General features: G+C 43.5%; 1 protein-coding gene across 2 annotated transcripts in view; it reads left to right on the forward strand.

The window, feature by feature from the left end:
- Positions 1-319: 319 nt before the first annotated feature.
- LOC138196979 (alpha-2-macroglobulin-like) overlaps positions 320-18,727 on the forward strand; it is a 28,667-nt gene continuing 10,259 nt past the window's right edge. For both annotated transcript variants that reach the window (XM_069147394.1, XM_069147395.1), the window contains exons 1-25: positions 320-405; positions 533-713; positions 882-1,038; positions 2,094-2,146; positions 2,764-2,784; positions 3,010-3,175; positions 3,263-3,347; positions 3,468-3,624; positions 4,062-4,179; positions 4,938-5,047; positions 5,149-5,316; positions 7,191-7,418; positions 8,048-8,111; positions 8,204-8,349; positions 13,145-13,294; positions 13,712-13,852; positions 14,000-14,090; positions 14,202-14,364; positions 14,696-14,921; positions 15,889-16,015; positions 16,171-16,292; positions 16,443-16,494; positions 16,810-16,893; positions 17,800-17,976; positions 18,172-18,253. In XM_069147394.1, coding sequence (XP_069003495.1) covers positions 320-405; positions 533-713; positions 882-1,038; positions 2,094-2,146; positions 2,764-2,784; positions 3,010-3,175; positions 3,263-3,347; positions 3,468-3,624; positions 4,062-4,179; positions 4,938-5,047; positions 5,149-5,316; positions 7,191-7,418; positions 8,048-8,111; positions 8,204-8,349; positions 13,145-13,294; positions 13,712-13,852; positions 14,000-14,090; positions 14,202-14,364; positions 14,696-14,921; positions 15,889-16,015; positions 16,171-16,292; positions 16,443-16,494; positions 16,810-16,893; positions 17,800-17,976; positions 18,172-18,253 — 3,155 coding nt within the window. The remainder of the gene's footprint in view (positions 406-532; positions 714-881; positions 1,039-2,093; positions 2,147-2,763; positions 2,785-3,009; positions 3,176-3,262; positions 3,348-3,467; positions 3,625-4,061; positions 4,180-4,937; positions 5,048-5,148; positions 5,317-7,190; positions 7,419-8,047; positions 8,112-8,203; positions 8,350-13,144; positions 13,295-13,711; positions 13,853-13,999; positions 14,091-14,201; positions 14,365-14,695; positions 14,922-15,888; positions 16,016-16,170; positions 16,293-16,442; positions 16,495-16,809; positions 16,894-17,799; positions 17,977-18,171; positions 18,254-18,727) is intronic.

Consider the following 18,727-nt stretch of genomic DNA (forward strand, 5'->3'; position numbering starts at 1 on the left):
CTGCACACACTCTACTATTATCTGGTCTAGAATGAAATATTATATAGTGGGTAAAATAAATATAAATATATAAAGTGCTGGAAAATTACTGTTTGTACTGGGTTAGCTATAGTCTTTGGTAGAAAAGCCAATCTCCATTGAAATATTTTTCAATTCTGTGGTGTTTGGCCTGTTTAATTGTAAATGATTGACTTGAGATACCGGGAAATCATACAGAGGAGGTTTGTATGATGAGTGGGAGTGTGCTGGTGTGGGTGAAGGGTTCCTGTATCAGCAGCTATTTAACAGATGCTGACTCTGAGGATCATCGCAGTCCGTCATGGGTCAGCTGGGGATTCAGATGTGGACATGGACACTGTGTGTCTTCCTGAGTTGGATGTGTGGGAGTCAAGCGGTGGCGGGACCGTAAGTTCATCTGCACTGTCGGAGGAAATAATAGAAGTAGTTTGGTGTGTTTACGTATGCAGTGTTTTCTCCCATGTCAGAGCCGCTGAGGTGACTGCTGTGTGTGTGACTCTGTCTGCGTCTGTAGGCAGTACATGGTGGCTGTTCCTGCCGTTCTTGAAGCTGGAGCTGACACCAAATTCTGCGCGAGTCTCCGGCAGCCCAACGAGACTCTGGTCATGACTGTCACTCTGATGTCCAAAGAGAAGAACACGATTCTTCTCATACATTCATCCAGTGAAGAGTTTCGTACCTGCGCCGAGTTTAAGGTCAGCTCCCGAGATGGGTTTCCATTTAACATCCAAATACACTTTTCTTTCAGCTGGGGTTTTATAACACATAAAATGCTTTTATACACATCCTATGGTTGATTACATTTTTGATTTGGAGTTCATGTCTCTTGACTTTTGGCTAATTGGAATATCTTTGCGTCACAGGTTCCTTTAGTGCAGAATGAGGAGGTGCAGAAGTTTGAGGTGGAGGTACGAGGCGACACGTTTTACTCAAAAGAAGTCAGAAAAGTCATGATCCGAGTGTATCGACCGATGACATTCGTCCAGACAGATAAACCGATCTACCTCCCCGGACAAACGGGTAACTATGAGCTGACGATCTACAGAATGATATTGATGTGTGGTATTTCTCCTTCTGCAAACAGTTAAGGATGGTGGCATAGCAAAGGTGTAGAATATTTATTCTCGCAGTACTATGTCTTATATAACGAATTAATCAGTTTTCAAAAACAAAGCACTGTGCTTGGAAGAAGGAGCCTGTTAAGCTGTATATTCATTTGCAAGCAGCATTCATCCTTTGTTCTGAAAACTTTGCTATGCTGAAGTCTGCAATACAGGCAGTGAGAGATGAATTGTGTGTGTGGTTGAACATAAACAGAAACACCAAAGAAGACATTTGCAGATAGAACAAATTACTTCAAGTAACACTAACGTGAAAAAGTAACATTTCTTTTTTGTAAACAAAGTACAATAAGTGTGTATGCCTTGATTGAATTTGCCTTGATGGAAAAAATATTGCTGGCCTATGTAAGAAGAGTAAAACTATTTTAGATGACAAAAGTAACAACATGAAAAAAGAAACTTTAGAATATACAAAAAAGTAAAAGTAGCATCGATGGGAAAAAATTTTTTAGCCATATACAACAAATACAATGAAAAGAAATTGCATAAATGAAAAAGTTACATTGGCAAATATGAATAAAGTACCTTCAGTGTATATAGAAAATATTGACATTGAACATTTACATGAAAAAGCTTTCATAAAAAAAAAAGTGTTGACGTGTAGCAAAAGTAAAACTGTTGTGCTTGTTAAAGGGCTGCTGTCTGCAGGTGGGCCATCATAAACTGAACCTAAAGAAGTTTATTTCAGATTGTAAAGGATGTAAAGACGATGGCAATTTGATAAAGCTGAATGTAAAAAAAAAACCATGAGTACAGTAATGAACACATAAATACAGACTTCTAGAGACCGACTGAGTTTGAATGTGTCGCTCTGTTATAAAGGTTGATGAGAATGCTGGAGATGATTTTAACTTGTAAGTTTGATAATAATGATGTCATTTCTGAGCAGACAGAAGACGTTAGCATTAGCAGCCTGATGGATTAGATGAGATGTAAAATCAAGTCCTCTCTCAGTGCATTTCAGAGTCGTCTCTCTGGACACCAAGCTGAGACCTGCCGGTCAGCTGGTGAGTAATTGAACGGTCTCTTCCTTCTATTAGATCTCATGTACGAACAGCAGCAGTGATACCCTGTGAAAACAGCTCTGTTTGTAATGTGAACTGAGATATACTGTACACACACCGGCCAGTGGAGGTAAGCACAAGTGATGCAATGAAGTGAGCAACATGGGCGCGTGCTCTTTAACCCCAGTTACATTATGTCCACAATCAATCTGATCCTGCTGCAAAATCAATAGTACAGCTGAGGTCTCTTTAGGTAAACCTGTCTGTGTTGACTGTTGTTGATGTTGTAATAATTCTATCGACCTTCCACGCTTGTCATTTTGCAACGTTTTGCTGCAGATAATATCATTTGAGGGAATAAGCATCAAAATGTTTAACTACAAAATACCAACCGGACGAACGTTTGTTTTAATGAATTACAAATACTCCGTTTAAAGCTCTTCTCATGTTAAAGTGTGGTAAATGTTTCTTAAAGCCTTTCTCAAAATCTCTGTTGAGTGCATTGGAATCTGCAATAAATAACGAGTGTAAAAATAAAAAGGTTGGACCCAGACTCCACAGTAGACTTTATGATCAGAACAGTATGAACCAATTTAACATAGCTCTTTTTTCGTTTTCAGTACGATATCATCGAAATCGAGGTAAGAAAATATCCAACAGCATTTTTTTTCTTTTGTAAATTCAGCATGTTAACCTCCTCGACTCATCTGACCTTAAGTTTTCTGTGAGTTTCTATGAACAACATGGAGTTATAGCGCAACAGCTCTGAGATCTTTTACACTAAACAGCTTTTCACAAATGATCACATCAAGTCGAAGAACAGCAAACTTCTCTCTGAATAAATCTGTCGTGTGTAACAACAACAGGATCCGAACAACAACAGGATTGGACAGTGGCTGAACAAAACATCCGATGGTAAAATACTGCAGCTGTCTTACTCCTTGAACCCTGAGGCCCGCGAAGGTTTCTACCAAGTCATTGTGTCAATGGGTGAAGAAAAAATAACTTACAGCTTCAAGGTGGAGAAGTATGGTAAGTTAGGGCTTTTTTTTTTTTTTATGTGTGATTGTGTCCATTGATAATGAAGTATGGATGCTAACATGCAGAATTTGTCCCCAGTTTTGCCCAAATTTGACGTAACAGTAAACATACCTGAAGAAGTAAGTATTGGGCACAAAGAAATCGACGTTGAAGTATGTGCAAAGTAAGTAAAAGTCATTTTTCTGAGACGTGACAAACTCAAAGCTCAAAAAATGGGAAGTGCAGTTTGGTGAGTGAATGACTCAGATTTTTTAATGTTTTTTTTTTTAATTTTTTTTATTAGGTACACATACGGACAGCCTGTCCCAGGAACTGTCAAAGTTCAGATGTGCCGACCTATAAATCATTATATGTACAGGAACATTTTCATCAACAACGATGATCCAGAGGGAGCCAACAAGCTCCAGATAATTGCCCCGTGCCACATGGAGACAAAACAGGTACAGTTGCTACAGTTACAGTCTCATCTCTCTGCCAACACAACACACATGTATAGGTAGAACATTTACAGGATGCACACTGCACATATAACATACTGAAATTTGCACTAAACTCATCATTGTGAATAACCTCGTTCTTTTACTCATCACAAGTTCGTGTCTTTGCTAGAGCCACAAAAATTCCTTTATGACTACATGGACTGAATTTTCAACCTACAACTTAGAGTTTCTCCGTTCCTCCCTTTCCACAACAACAACACATACAATACAATAAAGCAACTTTATAAATAACTATTATAAAAACAAATATACCTCATATTACAGATGTTAAATTGAACCTTCACTTTATCGATGTATCATCCCAACATCACTTAAATAAAGATACATACATGTTCTTTATGCTCTTCTTTTTCTTTGTATTTTCTTGGACTTTCTAGGCGGACATTAAAGGCTGTGCCACTTTAACCTTCAAGATGGCAACTTTCACCAAGATTGACCAAAAGGCGGTGCAAGACGCATTGGATGTCACCGTCACAATGGAAGAGGAGGGAACAGGTGAGTCTTCCTGGTTTTTATATCACGTCCAGGGCAGGAAATGAACTTCTTTGTGTGTGGATTTTAAAATCTGTCAGCCTCTCCATGATTTCACCAGACAGACACTTTCCTCTTTTAACTAATGGCAGAAAATAGACTATTTTAAATCACACTTTGATTCACTGTAAAACGCTATCTATCTGATCTTTTTGCATTTTTAGAGATATGTGCTTCTAACAGAACAGAAACAATACAAATATCATAATTTTATTAAATATGATGCATTACTGTAGATTAGCCCAACCAACAGTATATACGTTAATTCAACATTAACAGGAAACATCCTATAAAATAATAAAACACCAACAGGGAGTATTTATTCGATATTTTGTATTTTGACTTTTCATACTTTGAACACATCTTGGTGATTACACACACTTTTATTAAAAAGGGTTTGGATGCAGTACTTTAACTTGTAGTGGAGTATTTTCACAATGTGGTATCAGTACTTTCACTGGAGCAAAAGACCTGAACTCTTCTTCCACCCCTGTCAAGAGTATCGCTTGGTTACGATTGCATTTATTGTTTTGTTTACTCGCTGGTAGGTTGAGCAGATCGTCGCTACACAAAATCTCCTGCATTTAGCAGTTGTTGGGTGATAATTTTCAACCCTGATTATGACTCTATTCCAAAAAGAGAGGGGTTATTACAACGAGAGAATGTTTTGTATTTTTACAACGTGACATGGACATTGTAACATGGAGGCTTTTCATTTTCAGGTGTTTCAGGCCTAAAAATAAGGAGAATAAGGATTTCATATGTTATTGGAAAGCTGTCCTTTACCGACACGCCCAAGATTTACGAACAAGGATCAAATGTGGAAGGAAAAGTAAGTGCAAAATGTTGTCTTCACTTTTTCTGTGTCGTGCAACGGTCAGAGCAGCTCAAATCATGTTCACTCTCAGTGATGCAGCGTTGTGCTTTCATCAGATTAAAGCTGTTTACTACAACGATACGCCCATCGCTGACATGCCGATCTACATGTTCGAGGGTAAACGGTGGTCGCCTCGCTTGCTGCTGAATCTCACAACCGACAGCGATGGTTTCGCCACGTTCTCACTGAGCACAGATGACTTCAATGGAGATGTCATCATCCACGTGAGTAGAAAGTAGCCCAAGAACTACAGTGGGTATGGAAAGTATTCAGACCCCTTTAAATTGTTCACTCTTTGTTTCATTGCAGCCATTTGCTAAAATCAAAAAAGTTCATTTTATTTCTCATTAATGTACACTCAGCACCCCATCTTGACAGAAAAAAACAGAAATGTAGAAATTTGTGCAAATTTATTAAAAAAGAAAAACTGAAATATCACATGTTCATAAGTATTCAGACCCTTTGCTCAGTATTGAGTAGAAGCACCCTTTTGAGCTGGTACAGCCATGAGTCTTCTTGGGAATGATGCAACAAGCTTTTCACACCTGGATTTGGGGATCTTCTGCCATTCTTCCTTGCAGATCCTCTCCAGTTCCGTCAGGTTGGATGGTGAACGTTGGTGGACAGCCATTTTCAGGTCTCTCCAGAGATGCTCAATTGGGTTTAGGTCAGGGCTCTGGCTGGGCCAGTCAAGAATGGTCACAGAGTTGTTCCGAAGCCACTCCTTTGTTATTTTAGCTGTGTGCTTAGGGTCATTGTCTTGTTGGAAGGTGAACCTTCAGCCCAGTCTGAGGTCCAGAGCACTCTGGAAGAGGTTTTCTTCCAGGATATCGCTGTACTTGGCCGCATTCATCTTTCCTTCAATTGCAACCAGTCGTCCTGTCCCTGCAGCTGAAAAACACCCCCATAGCATGATGCTGCCACCACCATGTTTCACTGTTGGGATTGTATTGGGCAGGTGATGAGCAGTGCCTGGTTTTCTCCACACATACCGCTTAGAATTAACGCCAAAAAGTTCAATCTTGGTCTCATCAGACCAGAGAATCTTATTTCTCATAGTCTGGGAGTCCTTCATGTGTTTTTTGGCAAACTCTATGCGGGCTTTCATATGTCTTGCACTGAGGAGAGGCTTCCGTCGGGCCACTCTGCCATAAAGCCCCGACTGGTGGAGGGCTGCAGTGATAGTTGACTTTGTGGAACTTTCTCCCATCTCCCTACTGCATCTCTGGAGCTCAGCCACAGTGATCTTTGGGTTCTTCTTTACCTCTCTCCCCAAGGCTCTTCTCCCACGATTGCTCAGTTTGACTGGACGGCCAGGTCTGGGAAGAGTTGTGGTCGTCCCAAACTTCTTCCATTTAAGGATTATGGAGGCCACTGTGCTCTTAGGAACCTTGAGTGCTGCAGAAATTATTTTGTAACCTTGGCCAGATCTGTGTCTTGCCACAATTCTGTCTCTGAGCTCTTTGGACAATTCCTTCGACCTCATGATTCTCATTTGCTCTGACATGCACTGTGAGCTGTAAGGTCTTATGTAGACAGGTGTGTGCCTTTCCTAATCAAGTCCAATTAGTTTAATTAAACACAGCTGGACTCCAATGAAGGAGTAGAACCATCTCAAGGAGGATCAGAAGAAATGGACAGCATGTGAGTTAAATATGAGTGTCACAGCAAAGGGTCTGAATACTTATGACCATGTGATATTTCAGTTTTTCTTTTTTAATAAATTTGCACAAATTTCTACTTTTCTGTTTTTTTTTCTGTCAAGATGGGGTGCTGAGTGTACATTAATGAGAAATAAAATGAACTTTTTTGATTTTAGCAAATGGCTGCAATGAAACAAAGAGTGAAAAATGTAAAGGGGTCTGAATACTTTCCGTACCCACTGTATATTTGTCAGGCACATCACAACGATGCAGCCCACAGGCCAAAAGGTTTCTCTATATGCTGCAACTGTTCATGGTGCTGCCATGGTTACTCGTGGCCACACTGAAAGACTTTACTCGTTCCAAACATTGACATTTGCCTCGCCTACGAAAACTGAGCTCACTTTCTCTTACATCAGCCACCATGAGCTCAACGTTTCTTCTCTCTGATCAAGGTGAGCAACATGCTGACACTGAACCACCCTGCATACAGAACCGCCTTCTATGAGACTGGATCTCGCACACTGTCTGCGTCCCAACCTTCCTCTCAAGACACAAAAACAGTCAGCACGCTGCAGGTGAAGAAGAAGAAGGAAGCACTTCCCTGCGACACTGAACAGACCATCTCCATCCAGTACACTGTGGTGGGAGAGGCCCAGGGCTCCGTGGATGTCATGTATCTGGTGAGTTATTTCTCAGCTTGCCAACAGCTCTCTCTTCCAGAGAAAACCAACAGAGGATGGAGGTTTTTAAAATGGCCTTCATATCATTTATATATATTCGATTTCAAGGAACACAACTGCGGTACTTTTATAGCACCGCAGATCTGTTTTGATCTACTCTTTGTCATTCCGTGCCAAACTTCTATACCTACGCTACATCCACACTAATGAGTTTTCATTTTGAAATATTTAACTTTCTCTCCATTTACACAGGAGTAAATCTCCTCGCCTACAGAGCTAATACTTGGGCGGCCTGCTCATGTAGATAACATTGCTCAGTTCCAACTTGTAAATATTCTCTCCGCATGAAAACGAAACATTTGTTGATAACAGAGCTGGTTTAAGACCGGTTACACTCATGTGAGTGACCAGAAACCAGAAACCTCAAACAGACCAAGTTACTTTGTGAAACAGGCCCCACAATCACATGTTTACATCTTAAACACTGAACGTTAGCTGTGCATGAAACGCATGAACATGTTCCACTACAGGTAGCATGAGAGAAGCGCACCGGAACAACAGACAGAATTTAATTGAGAATTCATTCATTCATTCTAATTCTTTGTGTCATTTTCTGTCAAATCCTGCAGGTTTTGTCCAGAGGAGCCATCACCATGCAAGGACTTAAACAGGTTCAAGTGCGAGATACATCCGGTGAGTAAAGACTGTCCGTAATCATGAGTTTACACTGTAATATCATCCGATAGAAAGAAAATAGCTTTATAATAGTTGCTTTGCTGTTTCAGTGAATGAGGGCGAGGTCTCCTTTCAGTTGAGGGTGTCTCCGGAGATGGCACCAGACGTCCAGGTCGTGGCTTACGCCATCCTCCCCAGTGAGAACGTGATCGCCCACAGCGCCGACTTCACCACTGAGAAATGCTTCAGTCACCAGGTCAGTGTGAGAAGAGGAGAAGTGGCACCAACTGCAGCAACAGTGTAAACTCAAAGGGGATGTTATCGTGCGTTCAAGCTGCTGAGAATTGGAAAAGTCTCCATTTGCGAACGTCCCACTTCCTAGTGGACAAAAAGGCATTTCCACAAGTCTTGATGTGCTACCGTTTTTAACATTTAATACAGATGGCAATCTTGGCGGGCTAAGCTAACCAAGTCTGGGTATTTTCACCTCATTATTTAGAGGAAGTTGATTTTCTTCCCCTTGAATTTGAGGTTTGACAAATGGTCGGAGCCTCCTTTCCAACACCCTGGCATAAGTTTTGCCCGGGACGCTCAGTGGTGTGATACCCCGATAGTTGGAGCACACTCTCCAGTCCCCTTCTTTGAAAATGGGAACCACCCTGTCAGTCCATGCTACATTGAAGAGGCGTGTCCGCCAAGACAGTCAAGCAATGTCCAGCACCTCCAGCATCTCAGGACAGATCTCATCCACCCCCGGCACCTTTTTGACTACCTCAGGGACCTCCACCAGGGATATGGGTGAGACCCCCCCCCCCCCCCAAGTCTTCAGACCCTGCCTCCTCTCCAGAGGGCATGCTGGTCGGGTTTAGGAGTCTTCCCGTGGGTGTTGGCCTCCATCAGGGCTGCCTTTTGTCACCAATCCTGTTTGAGACCTTCATGCAGATGATGTGGTCCTGTTGGCCTCTTCAGACCTCCAGCATTCACTGGGGTGGTTTACAGCCGAGTGTGAAGCAGCCGGGATGAGAGACAGCACCTCCAAAACCGAGGCCATGGTGCTCTGCCCGAAACCGGTGGATTGCTCCCTCCAGTTGGGGACTGTTGGACTCGGGCTCATGCTAGTACAAAGCCAATATACAGTATGTAAGCCCCCAGTCCTGCGTGTTCTTTAATGAGGCAATAGGAGAAGATGTCAGGCTTCAAGATATTTATTTAACAGCAACAGAATAATCAGTGTTACAGAGCTCTGGGTCAAGACTATGCTTCCCTGACAACAACAGAGTATGTGTCAGTTCACGAAGTCTGAACTCCTGATTCTCCCTGACCCAGTCTTCTTATAGTACAGGAACCAAAAAGTCATGTGTGGTGATGTGTCCTTTGTTGATTGGTCGAGGTAGGCCGTCTTGCCTTGTGGGGACGTGTTGCTCAGGTCAGTAACTTATTCCTGTTTTATGACTCGGAAGAAATAAGAAAGACAGGAGGTGAAACTAGTGGTCGTACCATCAACCGTTACAGCCTTGTTATTATGCACAGTAGCATGCTGACCCCAACAGGATCACTGACCTCAGCAGCATGCTGACCTCTACAGAAACAGCCTGTTGCATACGCCTGAGGATTAATAGTTGATTAATACGAGATTGTATATAAGGAATATAATATGGCATACATATATAGTATTATTGTAAGCAAAGACTAGCATAGGATAGCACAATTCCCCCTTTTGGTCTCCCATAGGAGACCAACAATCAGAAGAAAGAAAGAGAACACAAATCAACGCAAAAGAGACACGAGTGCATACAAACAAACCCTACACAACCTGCTCCTCATCATCCTCCGCCTCGTCCATCATGGCGGCCGGCTCTCCGCCCAGGAGCAGGGGCATTTGGTATGGGGGAGGTTCGCCCGTCTTCTCCACAGTGGCCACAATGATGCGGTTGCACAACGACCTAAGGCAGGGAACACAACCTAAGGCAGAGAACACAACCTAAGGCAGGGAACACAACAACAGCCGCACAAACCAAAAGCACATAACATCCCTAACACCGACAGAAACACAGATACAACAACATTCTTCCATTTACCAAACCACCCGCTAAGCATACTATCCAGGGGATTGTCAATACCTGGCATTTCATGCATTTCCTGGGAGAGCGTCTTGAGGCCTTCTAGGGCCCTTGTGACCGACCCATCAGGTGCCGTGTTGTTGGCGATATAAGTACAGCACTGATCCCCGAACATGTGGCACACACCCCCTTTTTCCGCCAGCAGCATGTCCAATGCCATCCTATTCTGCACTGTCACCAGCGAAGTCGCCGCCAGCTGCTCAGAGAGTCCCCTTTGGTCTCCGTCACCTGTGTAGAGAAACCTGACACCAAAGCTGTTAGTTGATCATAGTATGGCTTATATTTCATCCAGGAACTTGTTTCGATCACCACCGGGTTTCCTGCGCCTGGACCCGGAAACTGCTGTCCAGTCCACAGCTCAAAAGGGGTGAACCCTGTGGTAGAATTCACAGAGTTGCGCACTTCCATCAATGCTACTGGCAGAGCCTCCACTCAGGACCGCTTGGTTTGCGCACATACTTAACTGATTTTACTTTTCAGTGTCTGATTCATTCTTTCTACCCTCCCCTGTGACTGAGGGTGGTGGACCGTGCCAAATGCGTGTTTTAGGCCCAAATGTTTTTCTACTTCTTGTCAGTCTTTATTTTTGAAATGGGAGCCGTTATCTGAACGGATGCGACGAGGAAACCCATGCACGGGTATGTAGTGATTTATCAAGAATTTTATCACTGTTTTTGCATCCTCTTTTTTAGCAGGTATTGCCTCTGGCCAGCCAGTGTATGCATCCACGGCTACCAGGAGGTACCTGTGTCCTCCCGCTCTGTCAATCATGTCGGTGTAATCAATGATAATTTCCTGCCCCGGGAGCTGTGGCAGGGGAAACTGTCCTTGGTGCGGCTTAATGGTCGCCTTTACATTGTATACTACACACTACATTCTCTCACGTGGTTTTCTATCATAGCCGGTAGAAATAGATGCCACCAATGGGTCAGATGTCGCTGCATCTGTTTCTGTCCACAGTGAGTGAGACCATGTGCTTCCTGTAATGTACTCTGTACCAGGCCTGGTGGCAGAACTAGTCTACCATCCGGGGCTCTCCACAATCCATCCTGTTTTTTGGCTCCTCTGTCCTGCCATACACTGGTGTCCCATGGAGAGGCCTTGGCCTGTTCCTTTCTTATCATGTCTACATCACACTGTGGCAGCATGTCCTGTATTGTCCTGTCAGTTTGCAACATAATGTACGCAGCTCCATATCTTGCCGTTCTCTTGGCAGCCTGGTCAGCTTGATCATTGCCTATTGCAATCCAAGTGTCTGTTTTGTCATGTCCTTTACACTTCATGATAGCCACAGCTTTTGGCTTCATTAGTGCCTCCACCAGTCTCTTCATGTCTGCTTCATGTCTGATGGGTGTCTTTTCTGCAGTCAGGAATCCTGCTCTGATCCATTGTCTCAGCTCTATATGAATAGCACCCACTACATATGCTGAGTCTGTGTCGATGTTTACAACTTTCCCTTCTGCCCATTCCAGTGCTTTAATCATGGCCTGTAGTTCTGCTATCCCAACAGGATCGCTGACCTCAGCAGTATGCTGACCTCTACAGAAACAGCCTGTTGCATACGCCTGAGGATTAACAGTTGATTAATACGAGATTGTATATAAGGAATATAATATGGCATACATATATAGCATTATTGTAAGCAAAGACTAGCATAGGATAGCACAGGATGGAGTGCCTGACCCAGGCAAAGGAGTTTAAGTATCTCTGGGTCTTGTTCAAGAGTCAGGGGAGGATGGAGCGGGAGATCGACCGGTGGATCGGGGCGGCTGCAGCAGGAAAACAGGTGCTGCACCGGACCGATTTGGTGAAGAGGTAGCTGAGCCGAAAGGCGAAGCTTTCTATTTACCGGTCGATCTACGTTCTGACCCTCACCGATGGTCACGAGCTCTGGGTCGTGACTGACAGAACGAGATCACGGCTACAAGTGGCTGAAATTAGTTTCCTCCGTAGGTTGGCCGGACTCAGCCTTAGAGATCGGGTGAGTAGCTTGAACATCAGGAGGGAACTCGGAGTAGAACCAATACTCCTTTGTGTCGAAAGGAGTCAGTTGAGGCGGTTCGGGCATCTGATCAGGATCCTCCTGGGCGCCTCCCTCTGGAGGTTTTCCGGGCACGCCCAACTGGCAGGAGACCCAGAACACGCTGGAGGGATTATATCTCCCAGCTGGCCTGGGAACACCTCGGGATCTCCCAGGATGAGCTGGAAAATGTTGCAGGGGAGAGGGAAGTCTGGGCCAACTCGCTTGGCCTGCTGCCATCGCTACCTGATCCCAGATAAGTGGAAGAACATGGATGGATGAATTTCTTTCTTATACCACAAATGCTGCCATGTCAAGTTGCATCAAACCTACCTCACTGAGCTCTTAGAAAAGTCCTATTTCTAAAGTAGGATGTTCGACAGGCATTCAGGGGTATTTTCCTATTTTAAGGTCGTAACTTTCCCACTTCCCAGTAGCCATTGAACTCACCATTAGCATCCTACATTAGCTGCTGATACAAAAGATCAATATGAAGCTAATCTAAAATTAGAAATATTCTACAGTAGCGTTATGGTGGTTTAATCTGTGTGAAGTCCTCTTGTTATACTAACCAGTGCATTTTAATTCTCGACAAAGTCAGACCAATTCATGGTTTCTGTGTTAACATGGCCACACAGTGACCACACATACGGTCCCTGCTACAGGTGTGCTGACCGAACATGTGCTAGATGAGTAAACTGGACTCTTGTCCGCACCGTGTGTCTGTCCAACTGTTGAACTGTCCAACTGTCTGTCTGATAAGAGCTAAAGATACAGAGCTCAACAAGTGTGTCGTCTGTAAAAAAAAGTTATGCCACTAAAGTCTGTTGTTTAATGTGTGTGTGTGTGTGTGTGTGTGTGTGTGTGTGTGTGTGTGTGTGTGTGTGTGTATGTGTGTGTGTGTGTGTCAGGTGGGGCTGGAGTTCTCACCGTCCACAGTCGTCCCAGGAGAGGACACCACCATGAAGCTGATGGCCCAGCCTGACTCTCTGTGTGGTGTGAACATTGTGGACCAGAGTGTCCTCATCAAGGAGCCACTGAAGACTCTGACTACAGACAAGGTACCCGCTGCTATCAGCCACAAATCAATGGAAACATCCTTTACTGTTAGTGTCCTCAGTATAATATCATCTTCTTCACTGTCAGAGGTTACAGTTTTATCCTGTCACTGTTTCCTGAACATTTCCTCTTTTTCTCCGATGGACCAGTTGTAAATTTTTACCAAATGTTATAAAATAATTCAATTTGAGTTATTTTCCTGTAAAGCATGATGTTTAAAAAAATTCTATTTTGAAGAAATAATGTATGTACATCTTAAGATTCTACCTCATTAATAAATAACTTTGGACTGACAGACTTAACGTTTAAGTTTCAAAATAAAAGAGCAGGCCTTACTTCTGATTTGCCCAAACGTCCAAACTTCAGAGAACATAAACCCTCCGGACGTTTTTCAACTTGACCCATATTTTTCTTTTCAGATATTTAACTTGCTGCCTGTCACGAAAGTGTCCGATATCCCATATGAGGTTCAAGATCCTACAGAGTGTTTGCCTGTGAGACCAAGAAGGGACATACGGTATCCTGGTCAAGAGAAAAATGATGCCCACACAGTTTTCAAGGTACCTCTTATTCAACAAATAATATGTATTATAAAGAATATGACCGTATTTACCTGAAAGCTGATATTAAATATAATAGTTGTTGTTGTTGTTGTTGTAGCTATAATTGACGTTTTGTTGATGTTTGTGTGTTGTTGGATTTTCTAGAATGTCGGACTGAAGATGGCAACAAACGTGTTTGTCCGACTGCCTTCATGCCTCAAGTTCAAAGGGAGAGAATACCATCACTCTATCTACGGTGACTTTTTATTTCTTTAAGTGCCACATGCAGAGTATTTACCAAAAATAAAGCAGTCATCTGTGTCGCTGCTGCTCTCTGCTTCTGATGAGGTATTTCCTCTCTTTGCAGGCTATCGTGTCTACCACCATCCCGGGGCCGTGGCGATAGGTAAGGCAGGTTCGATAGGCAGCAGTAGATCTGATTTTGGAAACACCGGATCACCGCCTCCACCGATAGAGACAGTCCGCACTTTCTTCCCTGAGACTTGGCTTTGGGACCTGGTGCAAGTTGGGTGAGCTTCTGCTGCGAAGGGATGAAATCAGGGAAAATGACTTTGAGTGAATTTATGGAGCCAGAGAGCATGTGTACGTCCTTCTGTCTCCCTGCACACGTGATTTTAAGGATGTTCGTGATGCTTAGCAAAATGTTTTACAAATAATTGTGTGTCTAAAAAAATGATACTCTTGATGATGATTCATGAAAATTATTGCATGAATGTTTTTATAAACATGAAACTCTATTACGTTCTGACTCGAACAGTGAAAACGGTTTCACATTTACACAGATCACAGTAACTATACTGTTACACATGTACTTCCATGTGTGTGTCTCTGCTGATTCAGAGCGTCTGGAACGAAGGACGTGTCCCTCACCGTCCCGGACACCATCACCACCTGGGAGACGGAGACTTTCTGTTTGTCCCCTCAGGGTTTCGGTTTGGCTCCTCGTAAAGAAATCACCGTCTTCCAGCCGTTCTTCCTCGAGCTCACCCTGCCCTACTCCATCATCCGGGGGGAACAGTTTGAGCTGAAGGCGACCACCTTCAACTACCTGACCAGCTGCATCATGGTAACGAATCATTTCACATCAGTGTCAGCATCCTCACACGCTCATTATGACACTGTCACCATGCCGATGTTAGTTTGCTGTGTTAGCATGCTAATATTTGCTAAAGGACACTGAACTCAAAGCACAGCTGAGGCTGACGGAAGTGACTTTAGTTTTTCAGGTATTTTTGTCATAAATCAAAGCAATGGGCAGATTTTGACCCGTATGAGAAAAGGCAGAGGGTGCCAAAGGTGTTGCAATGTAAACAGTAGTGCACATGAATTTCTGTATATAATTTTGTGGAAAATCATCCAATATTTAATTGAACATAGTGTTAGTTTAGGCAGGCCATGAAATCAAGCTCAGCTATTTTGCCAGCTCAGCAGCTGATCTCGAGGCCGGCCCACATCAGCTCATGCATTCATTGGCAAATCTCAAACAGGGCGCCTTCTTTAAGCAGCTTCAGCTTTCCTACCCTTCCTGCTTCCTCTGCAAGACACTTTACAATCCACCGCCCGACCAGCTCCTCCCTTCATGCTGCGTCTGATTTAATCAATGTCATTTCTGTTGTCATTGATGCCTGCTCTGTCCTTGGGGATCTTGCTGCTGTTCTCTGTGCCTTAAGTCACATTAAGTAGTCACATGGAGGGACTCTGCGTGTGCTCTCCCCGTCTCAGGCTGTCCACGTAAGCTTGTGGAAGGGCAGCCAGGTCCCAGAACAGATCCATATTGCCAAATGTAACTTACTGTTATGCAATAAAAGCCGTCTTTGACGCAACTGGTCCTGACTGAAATGCAGTTTGTGGTTTTGTTCTAACTTTGATTTGTTATGTCAGAATGTTTCTCTCTCAGATTCCACGACAGGTCGTGATGGTGAACATAAAGTACAGTGACTCTGATGATGAGAGCACTTTGCTCACTTTTCAGATTTGACTTGTTTTGAAGCATTATGATTGTAGATAAATGTATTGTTGTGTCTCTTGAACAGGTCACTGTGACTCCAGCCCCCTCCTCAGATTACACCCTCACCCCCCTCTCTGGTGACCAGTACACATCCTGTCTGTGTGGCAACGAGCGCAAGACCCTCAGCTGGACCATGACCCCCACAGCCTTGGGTGAGGTTTTCATCCACACTGGTGTAAAACTTAAAAGGATGTCAGGGTGCAGGAACCGCTGACTATCCGCCTAACACACCTTCATAAAATCAGTGAGATCCATCTAAGGGGCAAAATGTTTTGATGATGAAAACAGGATCTTAAATCTGTTTTAGGGGTTCCAAATGTCACTGTGACTGCGGAGGCCGTGACATCACACGCTTCCTGTGACAATGAGATCGTGAGCGTGCCAGACAGAGGTCGCATCGACGTGGTCACAAAACCTCTCATAGTAAAGGTTGGTGCCACAAAAAAAAAAACGATGACAAAGACAAAGTTTACTTTACCTTTGTTTGGCTTTTAAAAAGGATTTTAAAGTATATTTTCCCTGATAGAGCTGAAACTGTAACTCGTAATAAAGTTTAGTTCCCGCATCTTCTCCTGGCAGGCCGAGGGAACCGAGATGACAAAGACGTACAACTGGCTGCTCTGCCCGAAAGGTCAGTTCGGTTCAGGCCAGGAACGGCCTGTCAAACATTTTGAGAGGGGAAACCCAAATGCTTGATGTCTGGAAAAGTTCAGGACATTGTACTGTATGTTGCAAAAATTTTAATGAAAAGGTGAAATTACTTCAATCAAACTAGTGGAAGAACTGATCATGCGTTGAGAACCCCTGATATTGTCCCACCTAGTTTCCTGTATGATGTATTATAATTCATGGTCCACTGACTTGATAGTCGAATGAGCCTGTATGTTTTAGTGCTTCCCTCCACTGGAGATCTCTGTGTAAGCAGTTTATTTCTGTCTGTCCACAGGAGAAACGTTGACAGAGGAAACAGAGATTCAATTCCCTGACAATGTGATTGAAGGGTCTGCCCGTGCTTCAGTCTCTGTCCTGGGTAAACTGATGTGTTCATTTAAACTGAGTGCTGATAATTTAAACCAGCTCCTCTTCCTTGTAGCTCTGCTAAAAGAGGCAGTTGTAAATGAAGACTAAATGTAAGTGGAGTTTTAAAGCTGGTTTGTGTTTGTTAAAACATCATGTTTTGTTGTTACACTTCAAACGTGGCATTTTCATGCCATAAAGAAAGCAAATTGATATAATGAAGTACAAAAACAACTTTAAAGTATGCACATCTTTTGTAGTCTGCTATTACCAGACTACAATTCACTGTGTGAACGTTCAGATCTGTCCACGCTCCGTTAAGAATTGTTTCCAGTCCTTGCATCCTAATGGTCGTAGACCTCGGGTTCATTTTGAAACTATTGGAGCAGCCTTTAACCAATCAGCATTGACCACCATATGATGTGTGTGGTGTGCCGAAACTCACCGAGCTACAAACAACAGAGACCATCTACCAATGTAAGCAGAGTGCAACACCATGTTGGTAAATGTCTATCTCAGACATTTAAGACGTTGGTGCTCCGGCCTCAATTGCTCGATATTAAATATCGTGGTACCACTGCTACCATTGTTGGAACCACATTTAGAAACAAAAGTTTGACTGAAACGTCACCGCCCTTAGCCACACCCACTGGTCCCTGATTGGTCAGCCTGACAGAGTGACTGAGTGAACCTTCAGGTGAAAAGACTTTAATCGCAGCAAGAACAGAAGCTCTAAACAGTTGGTGCCAGCGGGCAAAAAAAAATGTTGAACTACTTTTTCAAAGCCTGTTTAGCTGTTTTATAACACCTGCATCCTGGTGAATGTTTTTGAACACATGCATTTATCTAATCCATCTGAGATTAGAGGTAGGCTTCGTTCTCTGTTCCCTCTCAGTGATTCAGTGTCTTCTCTGTGCAGGTGACATCCTCGGCCGGGCCCTGAAGAACCTGGATGGACTGCTGCGGATGCCGTATGGATGTGGAGAGCAGAACATGGCTCTTTTGGCTCCCAACATCTACATCCTTCAGTACCTGAGAGGCACGGAGCAGCTGACCCCGGCTATCATGGAGAAGGCTGCGGGCTTCCTGACCAGTGGTTTGTTTTCTAATGCAGCTAAAAGAGAAAAACTGCCAAATCTGTCAATCTGAGACACACTAGTGCTGATCACACACAATGTACTGTCAGCCAAAGTCATAGAATTCTCCTGTTCCTCGGACATAAACTAAATAAACAACGTGACAATGTGTGTATCATTAACCCCCTAATCATTGCGTTCCTACCGTTCAACAGGCTACCAGAGACAGCTGAACTACAAACATTACAACGGTCCTTACAGCACGTTTGGAGAAGGAACAGGAGCTGGGAACACTTGGTGAGATCATTAGTGTTCAGTCAACTTAGATAGTAGCCTACGAACGTTGATCTTCCCAAGGGCCTCATCTTTTCCCTTTGTGCCTTAACATTCCCTGCATGACGTTATCTCCCTGTTAGCTTGCCAAATTTTTAGTCTCTGTGGCTTCTAGATGTCGTCCACGTTGTCATTGCCTAGAAACTGTGTTTTTACAACTAAACCCACTTGAACGTCAAACACACGGTGCCCACGACTTCCCACGTTGTAACCACGAGCTCACGAGTTCCATTCGAACGCAGCAGTAGAATTCACCTCAGAAACAAAACCTTATACGTTCACCACAAAGATTACACCGTGGTTGTCTTGCTTCAGATTAGCGTGTCAGAGAAATGGGATTTTACTCCCCCATAAATGACTTTTAATTACTCAAAGTTTCTTCACAGTGATACAGACACGAGCATATTCAGCTGTGTTGCTAAAATATAGGACTGTACT

The sequence above is a fragment of the Embiotoca jacksoni genome, unplaced genomic scaffold (genome assembly GCF_022577435.1).
Source record: "Embiotoca jacksoni isolate LCO1_2020_lvr unplaced genomic scaffold, fEmbJac1.0.p SCAF_14, whole genome shotgun sequence".
Lineage (NCBI taxonomy): Eukaryota > Metazoa > Chordata > Actinopteri > Embiotocidae > Embiotoca > Embiotoca jacksoni.